Source organism: Suricata suricatta, chromosome 14 (assembly GCF_006229205.1).
Source record: "Suricata suricatta isolate VVHF042 chromosome 14, meerkat_22Aug2017_6uvM2_HiC, whole genome shotgun sequence".
Classification (NCBI taxonomy): Eukaryota; Metazoa; Chordata; class Mammalia; order Carnivora; family Herpestidae; genus Suricata; species Suricata suricatta.
In genome coordinates, this window is record NC_043713.1 from 51,765,287 (window position 1) to 51,776,756 (window position 11,470).

Sequence of the window (11,470 nt, forward strand, 5' to 3'; positions counted from 1 at the left end):
GCAGGTATCAAGAGTCAGATACTTAAGTGACTGAGACACCCAGGCACCCCTTGAAATTACCACAAAATTTTAAAAACTTTCAATACAACCGATGTAATCAACACTGATTTCTGAGCAGTGACTTTCCTCGGAATTCAAATCCTTCAGTTTTCAAATAAATTCAGACAATACGGTGCTGTGGACACATACAAGCAGTTTGGTGTTACTGAGGGAAAAGTACAGAGAATGGCTAGAGAGAAGGCTGGAAAGGTCATTCTAGAATTTGAAAAGGAGGACCTTGTGTAACATGCTTAAGAACTTGTATTCTGTGCTATATGCAGTGGTGAGCCAAAGATTTTTAAGGGAAATAGAAGGTCATTCATATTCATGTGTTAGACACCACCGGAATATAAAGGGCAGTTTAGAGAGACGAAGAATTAAGAAGATAGGCTAGTTGGCCAAATAAATTTTTTTTAAGTGTATTTATTTGAGAGAAGCAGAGATAGCATGGGCTGGGAGGATCAGAGAGAATCCCAAGCAAGCTCTGCACTACCAGCACCAAGCCCAATATGAGGCTAGAACTCACTAAACCAAGATCATGACCTGAGCTGAAACCAAGAGTCTAATGCTTAACCGACTAAGCCCCCCAGGCATCCCTACACAGAGATATTGAAGGTGCAGTTTAGGGTGGTGGGAGAGTAAAGAGGAAGATGAGCAAATCAGAGAAATATTTAAGAGGTAGGGATTGATTCATCCGGAAGAGGGATGAGTTGGGGATGACTCCGAGGTTTCTGGCTTCGTGAATAGGTAATTGACAGAAAAGTAAGAAAATTTAGGAGCAGGAAGATAATGAATTCAGTTTTCAAAACATTGATTATGAGTGTCTGTAGGATGTCCAAATTGGTGCCTTTTATAAGCAGCTGGGCATTGGAGTCTGCAGGCCTAGAGATGCAGAGTTGGGGGAGCCATTGAGTGTTGTCAGATCAGTGAGAGTTGATGAGATCATCCAAGGAAAGCAGAATGGAAAGAATTTTAATAAGCTATGCTAGAATATTGGGAAACATGAGTATCTAGGTAAGTGGAGAAGATAAGAACCTAACAAGAAAATGGAAGAGGACCAATCATAGAAATAGAATTGAGAGAAGAGTAAGTTGTTATCACCAAGTCACATTCAGTATTTAACATAAGCCAGCCTTTCCAGTATAACATTTAGGAGTTTCCCTTGTGAGAGTGATGAAGTTTTGGGGTGGGGTTCATGGGGTCTGGAGCCAAAGGCCAAGAAAAAAATCTTGAAGTCTTTAGTGCAAAAAGGTGATTTTACTGAAGCATGGGGACACGGCCCACGGGCAGAAAGAGCTGCATTATAAATGTGGTTACCATTTTATGGAGTGGGGGTAGGGGGTGGGGGAAGTTTCCAAAGAGACTTTCACATTCTAAAGACTTACTGGAGCGTAGCTGTTGTCAGCATTGGTTGTTTTTCTCTCTAGTAAAGCATTAATACTGTAGGGAGTTCCTGAACTTCAGGCTGTGATGGGATTGCCTTTTTCTGGTAAACTGGTGGGGACTCTTATCAGTTTAACCGTTTGGGTTTTTTGTCCTTTCCTGTTTGGGGAGTAACCTGGAGTGTCCAAGGAATACATGTCCCACGGGGTGGGGTGGGGACGGGTGGGTGTTGTTAGCCTGCATTTTACCCTCAGCTTGCCCCACGCTCCATCATCAGGAGTGGAAGGTCTTCAAGGTTGGGAACCTTGCACTGTCTTTCCATTTGGGGCAGTTCATTTCTACTGTCACTGTTCACCAAGGCTAAGAGGGATAAAATGGTGTCAGATAGAGCAGAGAGATCCAAGGAGTTAGACTGGATTTGGTAGTTTGAAAGCTGTTGCAGTAGAGGGGGAGAAAAACCAGATTGTGGTGGGTTGAAGGTGAGTGGGAAGTGAGAAAGAGAAATCCAAGATACTTATCTCAGAAGGAAAGGAGAAAGGATGGTAGTTTCTTTTGGGGGTAGAGTACTTTTTAGATTGATTGTTTTGCTACAACTTTGCCTAATTTTTCAGCTGATATTTTGTTATCAGCTAATATATTATGTGCATATGTGTGTGTGTTTATACATATATAAAGGTGTACTATTTCAACATGAAGTAATGGGGAAAAAACAAAATTTTTTTAATGTTTTTTAAAAAATTTTTAATTATTTATTTATTTTGGAGAGAGAGTGATACACTCAGAGCACGAGCAGGGGAGGGGCAGAGAGAGAGGGAGACACAGAATCCAAAACAGGCCCCAGGCTGTGAGCTGTCAGCACAGAGTCCAACGTGAGGCTCAAACCCGCAAACCGCAAGATCATGACCTGAGCCCAAGTCGGATGTTCAACCGATTGAGCCACCCAGGCACCCCAATGTTTATTTATTTTTGAGAGAGAGACAGTGGAGCAGGGAAGGGGCAGAGAAAGAGAGTTGGGGCAGAGTCGGACGCTTAACTGACTGAGCCACCCAGGCAACCCCAGAAAAACTTTTAAAAGAAATTATGGTGTTATATTGAGCCTATGATCTGCTCTGTAACATATTTTGATTAGGGCCATTTAGTGAATTGCTCTTGATTGTCTTTCACTTTTCCTTCCCTGGTTTCTCTCACTCCAGGGGTCAGATTTGGCTCACCATCTAAGAGCTTTTCTAGACTTATTGATCACCTCCCCATTCTCTCTCTCAGACATTTCCCCTAATAAAATCTTGCATGTTTAATCTCCTCTACACTTGTGGGTTAGCTGTAGGGTTAGCGTGACACAATCTGTAGCATGACTGTCTTTTTTGTTGTTTTTGTTTTTAAATAAAAATTTACTCTTTGGGAAGTTTTTCTAAATGACTCTTAACAAACAATTTGTGGATACTGAAAGAACTAATTCTTGCCTTCTGATTTACTGTCTTTTGTACGTATTATGACTTGAAGAAATAGAATCTTAGAATTTTTAGCATGAAAAATTTTTAATCCAGCAGTTTTGGAATGCAAAGAATTGAAGCATAGTCAAGTGCCTTCCTAGGGGACCACATTTAGTCTCTGATTTAACCGTCAATGTAACAGCTCAAATAAGCTAAGTTATGGTACTGAAGAGAAAATTGACATTTACTCAGGACAAGTATATGGGGTAGGAAAGGAGTTGGAATGTTAGAATCAGAACTCTTAAGACTGATGTACTTCAAACCTATACCACTAAGCCAAGCTTCAGAATACCCAGTGGGATATTTTTTTTTGGATTGAAAAAAGAGAAGTAAACAATGTAGATTAAAAGTCCAAGACTAGGGGCACCTGGCTGGCTTAGTCTGTGGAGCATGCAACTCTTGATCTTAGGGTTGTGAATTCAAGCCCCACATTGGGTGTAAGTATTTACAGTCATAAAAACAAAACAACAACAACAAAAATATAACGTCTACATCTAAGAGTCCTAGAGACCCAGGTCTAAAATTACCTTGTTCAGCCACTGTCCTGTCTAGTCATCTGCTTTCACACTATGGGGTTACAGAACTAGAGATAGTCCCCAAGACAACCCTCAATTTTGATAACTTAGCTAGGATTCACAGAACTTAGCTGAAATGTGTTATATTCTTAGTTATGAGTCATTGCAATAAAAGCATTCAGATTAAAGTCAGCCAAGGGAAGAGATGCATGTTGCAGAGTCCAGGAGGGTTCCAAATGGAGAGTACCCAGTTGTCCTCTTTCTTGGACAGTGTTGATCCCTCCTGGCAACAAGATGTGACAGTATGCATGGAATATTGCCAAGTAGGAAAACTTACTTGATCTTTGATATCCATAGTTTTGTTTTTTAAATTTTTTTTTAAATATTTATTTTTGAGAGAGAGAGTACAAGCAGGGGAGAGCAGAGAGAGAGGAAGACACAGAATCCAAAGCAGGCTCCAGGCTCCAAGCTATCAGCACAGAGCCTGATACGGGGTTCAAACCCATGAACTACAAGATTATGACCTGAGTCGAGGTCAGAAGCTCAACCGACTGAGCCACCCAGGTGCCCTGATATCTATTAATTTTTATTGGGGCTCTGTCATCTAGATACTGTCAGCTGCTCTGTAGCTGACCTCAGTCTCCAGCCCCTTGAGTGGACAAACTGATAACACATGACCCAAAACCCCCACAATAAGTTATATTATTAGACTGTCTGATGTGACCCAAGACCTTGATATCAGCAGGACATTACACAGGCTTAGAGATTACCTCCCAGGAGCAGAGGACAAAGGCCAAGCCTCTCTTTGAGCAAAATTGTTTACCACACAGGGCCGTTGATTTTATACTTTAACGTAGATAATACCTATTTCATAGGGCAGTTGTGAAGATTGAATAAGACATTGGATTGAAAAATTGCTGTGGTCTCTCTGGGTTCTCCAAGGTTATATGTAGCTAGTAATGGTGGAGCTGAGATTGGAACTCAGGACTTTCTAATCCCAAAGCTGATAGTATTTTTCTGTTGTGTTTATGTTATTTAAAACTGCAAATAAAAAATAGAATGAAATGTGTTTGTTTATTCTATTTGACATTTAAATTATCGGTGGCTTTCAGTAGAAATTTGGAGGCTGCCACCAAAGCTATTATAGAGAATTGAGGAGTGATTGGAAAGATGAGAAAATAGAGATAGTTGAGGATTCCACTGCTATTCTAAAAGGTTTGTCAAAGGTAAGGGGAAATGAGGATGAAGCTGGAAGGGATACAAGATCAAATAGTGGGTTTGGGGGCACCTGGCTGGCTCAGTCAGTAGAGCAGGTAAGTAGAGTAGGGCCTCTTGATCTTGGGGTCCTGAATTTGAGCCTCACGTTGGGCGTAGAGATTACTTCTTAAAAAATAATGAAAAAAGAGTAGCTTTTGATAGCTTTTTAAAGATGAGAGCCTTTTGAACACGCACCATTCAGTGACTATACTAGTCTCTACAAATGTTTTCTCATTTAAGTCTCACTTGCACTGAACTAGAGGCTGTGTGTTGCTGTAAAACTGAAGATTGAGTGAGTTTCCCTGATTTCCACACTGTTTTGAAAAGCCAAGACTGAGAGGTTATGCAATATTGGTAGTAAACTGCAGTAAAAAAGGAACGCCTGTTGCGTAGGATTGTTATGAGGATTTAATGGACAGTCCTCATAAAAAGTTAAGATGTCAGCTTTGGAGCATTTCTATTTAGGAGAGCCCCAAACCCTCTTAACAGTGCTTGGCACGTAGGGAGCTACTCCGTAAATGCTAGCTATTGATGTGTGTTTTTAAATTAATTTCTACCCAATAAAAATGGGTTTCATGGAATTTGGAGGCAAGCTATAGAATGATTTCTGTTTCTTAAATGTTTCAAAACTGCTTTTTTCCTAGCCATTTAATTGTCACATTGGAAATAAAGTTTATTTATTTTTAAATTTTTTTTTAAGTTTCTTTTTGAGAGAGCATGAGCAGGGGTGGGGCAGAGAGAGGGAGACAGAATCTGAAGCAGGCTCAAGGCTCTGAGCTGTCAGCACAGAGTCCAACGCAGGGTTTGAACACATAAACCATGAGATCATGACCTGAGCTTAAGTCGACACTCAACCGACTGAGCCACCCAGACGCCCCTGGGAATAAAGTTTAAATGTATAATTATTCTTGCCCAATTGAAGTAATAATTCTACATTAACATTTTTTTACTCACTAGGGTAAGTGAGTACTCACTGAGTGGCTCAGTCAGTTAAGCATTCGAACTCCAGATTTCTGTTCAGATCAGGATGTCACGAGGTCAAACCCCACATCGGGCTCTGTGCTGCTGGCACAGAGCCTACTTATGAGTTTCTCTTTTTCCAGTGATCTCCCTCTGCCCCCCCCACTCCCTCCAAATAAATAAATAAATATTCTTTTTAAAAAATATTTTTACTTACTAACTTTTAGGTGTTATGGTTTCCTTTTTTGTTTTATGTTATATGCATTCTTTTTTGCTTTGTTTTTTCTTTTTCCCTCTAGAATTAAATAGCCATCATGTCGAGTAAAAAGGCAAAGACCAAGACCACCAAGAAGCGCCCCCAGCGCGCAACATCCAACGTGTTTGCCATGTTTGACCAGTCACAGATTCAGGAATTCAAAGAGGCCTTCAACATGATTGATCAGAACAGAGATGGTTTCATCGACAAGGAAGATTTGCATGATATGCTTGCTTCTCTAGGTAGACTTTTATATCCTTAATATGCCCACTTCCCCCAAATAATAATTCAGAATTATTTTTTGTGTGATGTATAAGCATTCCTCAAAGGCTTACTGAGAAGTGTCTGGGTGGGAAGTGCCATGTTGGGATTGGCCAGTCATAAGACGTTTTTATTTATAACTTTTTTATAATTGAAAAAAAGAAAAAAAAATTTAAAGCAAACATAAACTGCCCTCTGGTTGTATGGGCACCCTACCCGGTTATTTGGGTGTTACTTTATTATTCCTTGTATGATTTTGTTGTTTGTTGTGATCTTAAAAAAAAGGACAGGAGGGAAGGTCTTCCATGTTTTATCCCAAGTCAGCAGTGACAGAGTTGGAAACGACAGACGGAGGAGTTCTCTGTAGACTGGGAGGGGCGGGGGTGCAGGTCACAGCCGGCCTAGGCTTAGGCTCGTACTCTGCAGTGTTCCTGTTCTTGACTGTTAGCCAGAAAGGGCAGTTCGGGGGCCAGAGGACAAGGAGTGATGTTGTTATTCTTTTTTTCTTAGTAACCACAACACAGCTTTGTTCCTCTGTTTTATTTTTTTTTTTCCCTGACATATTGTTTTGGAAAAAAAAATTTCTTTTAACGTTTATTTTTAAGTAATCTCTCGGGGCTTGAACTCATGACCCCAAGATCAAGAGTTGCATGCACAAAAAAAAATGTTGTATGCTCTATTGACTGAACCATGCAGGTGCCCCTATTTTGAAAATTTTAAGCCTACAAACAGTTGAAAGATCAGTGTAATGAACATGCATACATCCTTTACCTAGATGCACCATTTGTTAACATTTTGCAACATTTTCTTTATTCGGAATGAGAGTTGAATCAGGATACTGAACTAAGTTGTTGCCTTGGAGGTAGGTTGGATCCCAGTGTTTTCACATTCAGTACAGCTAAGTGTACGCTTTTGGGCACATCACTACTGAAGAAGGCCACAGAGGAAAGTCGAAGGATGTAGTTGTATTATAAAGATTGAACACTTAAGCCTGTATCCTCTCATAATAGATGTTCAATTAATTTTTGTTGGATAAATGAATGAGGGATGCTAGAGTAAGAGGCTGACTTTGAGACCTTCCATTTGGGGAGCTCCATGCCTTTAAAGATATGTTATTTATTGATCTTTCAAATCAACAAATTATGTTAGATGCCTTGAGTGGGTTCATAGATGCTTAGCCTAAACCATTCATTTTAAATCTTTGTGTCTTTCTTGTACCCATGTTCTCTTAACACCTTTGGGTTAGACTTTTTCCCAAAAAAATTTTGAGGCAAGAGATTTGAATTAAATTTGAAGGAAAAAAAGTAGGTCTTAAAATCTTAAAATTAATTTTGGGCTAATTTTTGTATTGGTATCTTGAATAGGCGTCATGAATGAGATAGGTTATATACAGTAAGACAGATGCTACCTTGGCCTTTTATATTTCACCCAACTCCCAGGATGAAAACTACATATGAACCACAGTTCTAGATTTGATTATCGTTGGAACTTAGTTGGGTATAATATTCAGATGCTTCCTAAATATGAATATCTAACTTAAGACATGCTTTTCATAGAGAATCATTACAAACAATGTTGGGAGGGATTTTTCAGATACTGAGTTTAACCAGTCCATGTTACAGATCAAAAAAGTAACCCTAGACAACTGCCTCCTTTGCTCAGGTCACAAAGCTAGTGGCAGAACTGGGACTCAAACCCATAATTCTAGACCCCTCCCTCTTTCACGGCTACTTTTCCTATACCATGGGGCCTCGCAAATGCCTAGACAAAGAGGAGCCCTTGTTAGTCTACTGGCCCTCCCTGCGGACTTTTCTCCTAACTTCAAAGGAAGGGTCAGGGGAGTCTCCCTCCATGCGGAGAAGTATTCTCAGTTGGAACTGAAATTAAGATTTCCCAGTATGAGCAGTGCTAAACTAGTTCCACCATATGAGTAAACAGCATTTGCATATATGTCTGTCCACTGAATAATAGATACTGTTGTTCAAAATGAGCTCAGAATTCAAAGCCAACCTAGTAGTTTTAGCTTAAATGACCAACGTATAAATAAAATTTTGAAGATACTAATTCATGGGCCACAACTGGAAATACAAATATTTCAGGATGCCTGGCTGACTCAGTCAGGTAAGCATTCAGCTTCAGCTCAGGTCATGATCTCATGGTTCATGAGTTCAAGCCCCACATTGGGCTCTCTGCTGTCAGCACCAAGCCCACTTCTGATCCTCTGTCCCCCATCCTCCCTGCCTCTTTCTAAAAAATAAACAAACACTTAAAAAAAAGAAATATCAATATTTCAAATTTTTAAACAGCTGGCATTGAAATGCCCTGATGGGCCTTTAACATTTAAGATGTAAAACTGTGGCATTACCTGGGTCCTGTTTTCAGGTGTTTGTTTTTTGTTTTTTTAGAGAGAGGGAGGTCAGTGTGTAACCAGGGGAGAGGCAGAGGGAGAGAGCAAAAGAAAGAATCCCAAGCAGGCGCCAGCCACATGTGGTGCAGAGCCTGACACAGGGCTTGATTTCACCACTGTGAGAGCATGACCTGAGCCGAAATCAAGTCCGATGCCTAACTGACTGAGCCACTCAGGCACCCCTCTGGTGCTTGTTTTTGATGAAAAATAGTAAAGGAAAAGTTGCAGAAAGTATCGATGAATGAAAAACATTCAACCTAAGTCCACACTATATTTTTATATAATGATATATCAAAGAATTTTTTATGTTGTCAAAAATTTGTCTCTTTTAAATATTCTTAATGCAAGTTAATTAAAAAGATAGTTTCATGTGATGGTGATGTGACTTAAAAATATTTGGGGGCTCATAACAATAACAAAATAATTAGGTGTTGAAATGAGTTCTTTGTCCTTAAATGTTAAAATGTGAAATCTTCTAGGGAAGAATCCAACCGATGCATACCTTGATGCCATGATGAATGAGGCTCCGGGGCCCATAAACTTCACCATGTTCCTCACCATGTTTGGTGAGAAGTTGAATGGCACAGATCCGGAAGATGTCATCAGAAATGCTTTTGCTTGCTTTGATGAAGAAGCAACTGGTGAGTGCTCTTTGTTCATGCCCACCCTCATTCCAGACTCTATGAAATACCTTTTAGGAAATGAAAAAACTGAGTAAAATATAACTTTATTTTTTATTTAAGTTCATTTATTTTGAGAGAGAGAGAGAGAGAGAGTGCAATCGAGACAGGGGCAGAGAGAGAGGGAGAGAGAGCATCCGAAGCATCCCAAGCAGGCCTCACACTGTCAGCACAGAGCCCCACGTGGGGCTCGAACCCACAAACCACAAGATCATGACCTGAGCTGAAGTCAGATGCTTAACTGAGCCACCCAGACACCCCCCTTTTTTGTTGAGTAAAATATAACTTTAAAAAAATGAATAAACTATCATTTATAGTAGGATAGTATGAACGAGCATGGGTGGGTCACAGGTATGCGGGTCATAAAGCTCCCCAGTTGGTGGTGTCTTTGAATTTGGTTCTCAGCCTCCTGAAAGCCAAACAGAGAATTGTCAGTTAAACAGTGTTTCTTAGACAGTGGAAACTACTTCTTCAAGAGACTGTCAGTCTCTCCAAAGCTTATAGTTAACTAACTTGAACAGTTAAAATATTTTTTGTCTCTCGCTTTAAATCATGTAAAGCCTAGTTATTCACATTTTCTTCCTCCCCCCATTTTCCCCTTTCCTTCTCCACGAACCCTCTGTTCAGCCACCCACACACCTCAGATGCACCTTGCACCCTTCTTCCTGCTCGGTCTCCAGACCTGTCACAAATGCGCTGCCCCTCCAGCACGTTTGGTCTTGGCGGCGTTATCTGTTTTTCTGGGCAGCTGCCTTTTTGTTTTCCTTTACGTCTCTGAAATACAGAAGTTTTTTTTTTCTCCTCTAGAGAAAAACACTTGCTTTAAATTAATTGTGTAAGCATTATAACCTCATAACCGAACCTTTAAAATGAAAGCACTCTCAAAATAATAGGCAAGCAACGATGGAGTTACATATTGCCTTAGCTCGCCAATTTCTTCTGTTCACCTAATCGTGGATATTCTAAAATACTTCCTAACACTGACCTAGCTTAGAAACGAACCATTCGGGGTTAGGAGGTGTTCGTGACTCCCCGCTTTCTGCTGCCCTCCAGGCACCATCCAGGAGGACTACCTGCGGGAGCTGCTGACGACGATGGGAGACCGCTTCACGGACGAGGAGGTGGACGAGCTGTACCGGGAAGCGCCGATCGACAAGAAGGGGAACTTCAACTACATTGAGTTCACGCGCATCCTTAAACACGGAGCAAAAGACAAAGATGACTGAAAGAACTTGGGCTAAAACCTTCCAGTTGCTTTGTTTTCCTCCGTTTGATCTCCTAGGCACTGTCCCCCACGCGCATAGACCTGTTGCATGCTACTTAGTTTCACAGCTTTGCCTCTTTTTTTGATGTATTTATTCTAGACCTTTCTGCCACTTAGCACTTGTATAATCAGACTGCAAATGGGGTTGAGGTTGTAAATTGTGCTGAAAAAGACATTGCGAATAAAAATCAACAAATGTGAAAGCCCAGGAAAATATATCCGGTATTTCTGGTTTTGCTGGATTTTTACATTTTTATATAATAAAAACACTATTTTGAAATAAAGATTATGCTGACTCAAATGGAATATAATGGACAGTTAAATAAGTAGTAGTTGGGGGAAGTCTTTTTTTTTGTTTTCATATTTTCAACTTCAGACATTCAAATTTCTTGGTAAAACTGATTTTTCAGTTATGTGGAACAACGTTCTTCAGAACTTTTAAGTACAACAAATTAACATCATTATGCAGTAAAAACTAGTTATGCCTTTGTCTTTTCAATGCTTTTAATAAGTCAGATGTTTACTGAATGATAAATATAGAATGTATCTGAGAAAACATGTAACGGTTTATGGATCTCAGAGCCTAAGAAGATTCTGAGGAATAGTTACTGCTGACATTTACAAGGTGTGAAGCACTGCATATAGATGATTTTCACTGACTCTTCCCAACAATCTTGTGAGATCGATTTCTGTTAGTTCTATGTTTCCGGTGGGGGAACTGAGTTCTGCATAGCTGAGTCACTTATAGTGAGACGTGGGATTCCAGCCTGGGTGCTTACCTCCAGAGTTTATGGTCCTGGAGCCCCTCTGTGCTGTCTCTGCAAAAAGTCCCAAATGATTTCAAAGGTCAAGACCTTTCCATTACATTCTAACATAACTTTGTCGTCATTGAAATTTAAAATAATTTGTGGAAATTATTTGAAAAGAATTTCAGAAAAGTATCCAGTTAAAAACTGGA

General features: G+C 40.1%; 1 protein-coding gene and 1 long non-coding RNA gene across 3 annotated transcripts in view; one reads left to right on the forward strand and one right to left on the reverse strand.

Moving 5' to 3' along the window:
* The window catches only part of LOC115278412 (myosin regulatory light chain 12B), an 18,436-nt gene extending 7,623 nt beyond the window's left edge, over positions 1–10,813 (forward strand). For both annotated transcript variants that reach the window (XM_029922874.1, XM_029922875.1), the window contains exons 2-4: positions 5,944–6,142; positions 9,048–9,209; positions 10,302–10,813. In XM_029922874.1, the coding sequence (XP_029778734.1) occupies positions 5,959–6,142; positions 9,048–9,209; positions 10,302–10,474 (519 nt within the window). In that variant the 5' untranslated portion in view covers positions 5,944–5,958 and the 3' untranslated portion in view covers positions 10,475–10,813. The remainder of the gene's footprint in view (positions 1–5,943; positions 6,143–9,047; positions 9,210–10,301) is intronic.
* Positions 9,490–10,377, reverse strand: LOC115278414. The gene is made up of 3 exons (XR_003902874.1): positions 10,234–10,377; positions 9,888–10,022; positions 9,490–9,657 (listed from the first exon to the last, which is right to left on the reverse strand). It is a non-coding gene; the product is annotated as an uncharacterized LOC115278414 (long non-coding RNA).
* Positions 10,814–11,470: the final 657 nt, after the last annotated feature.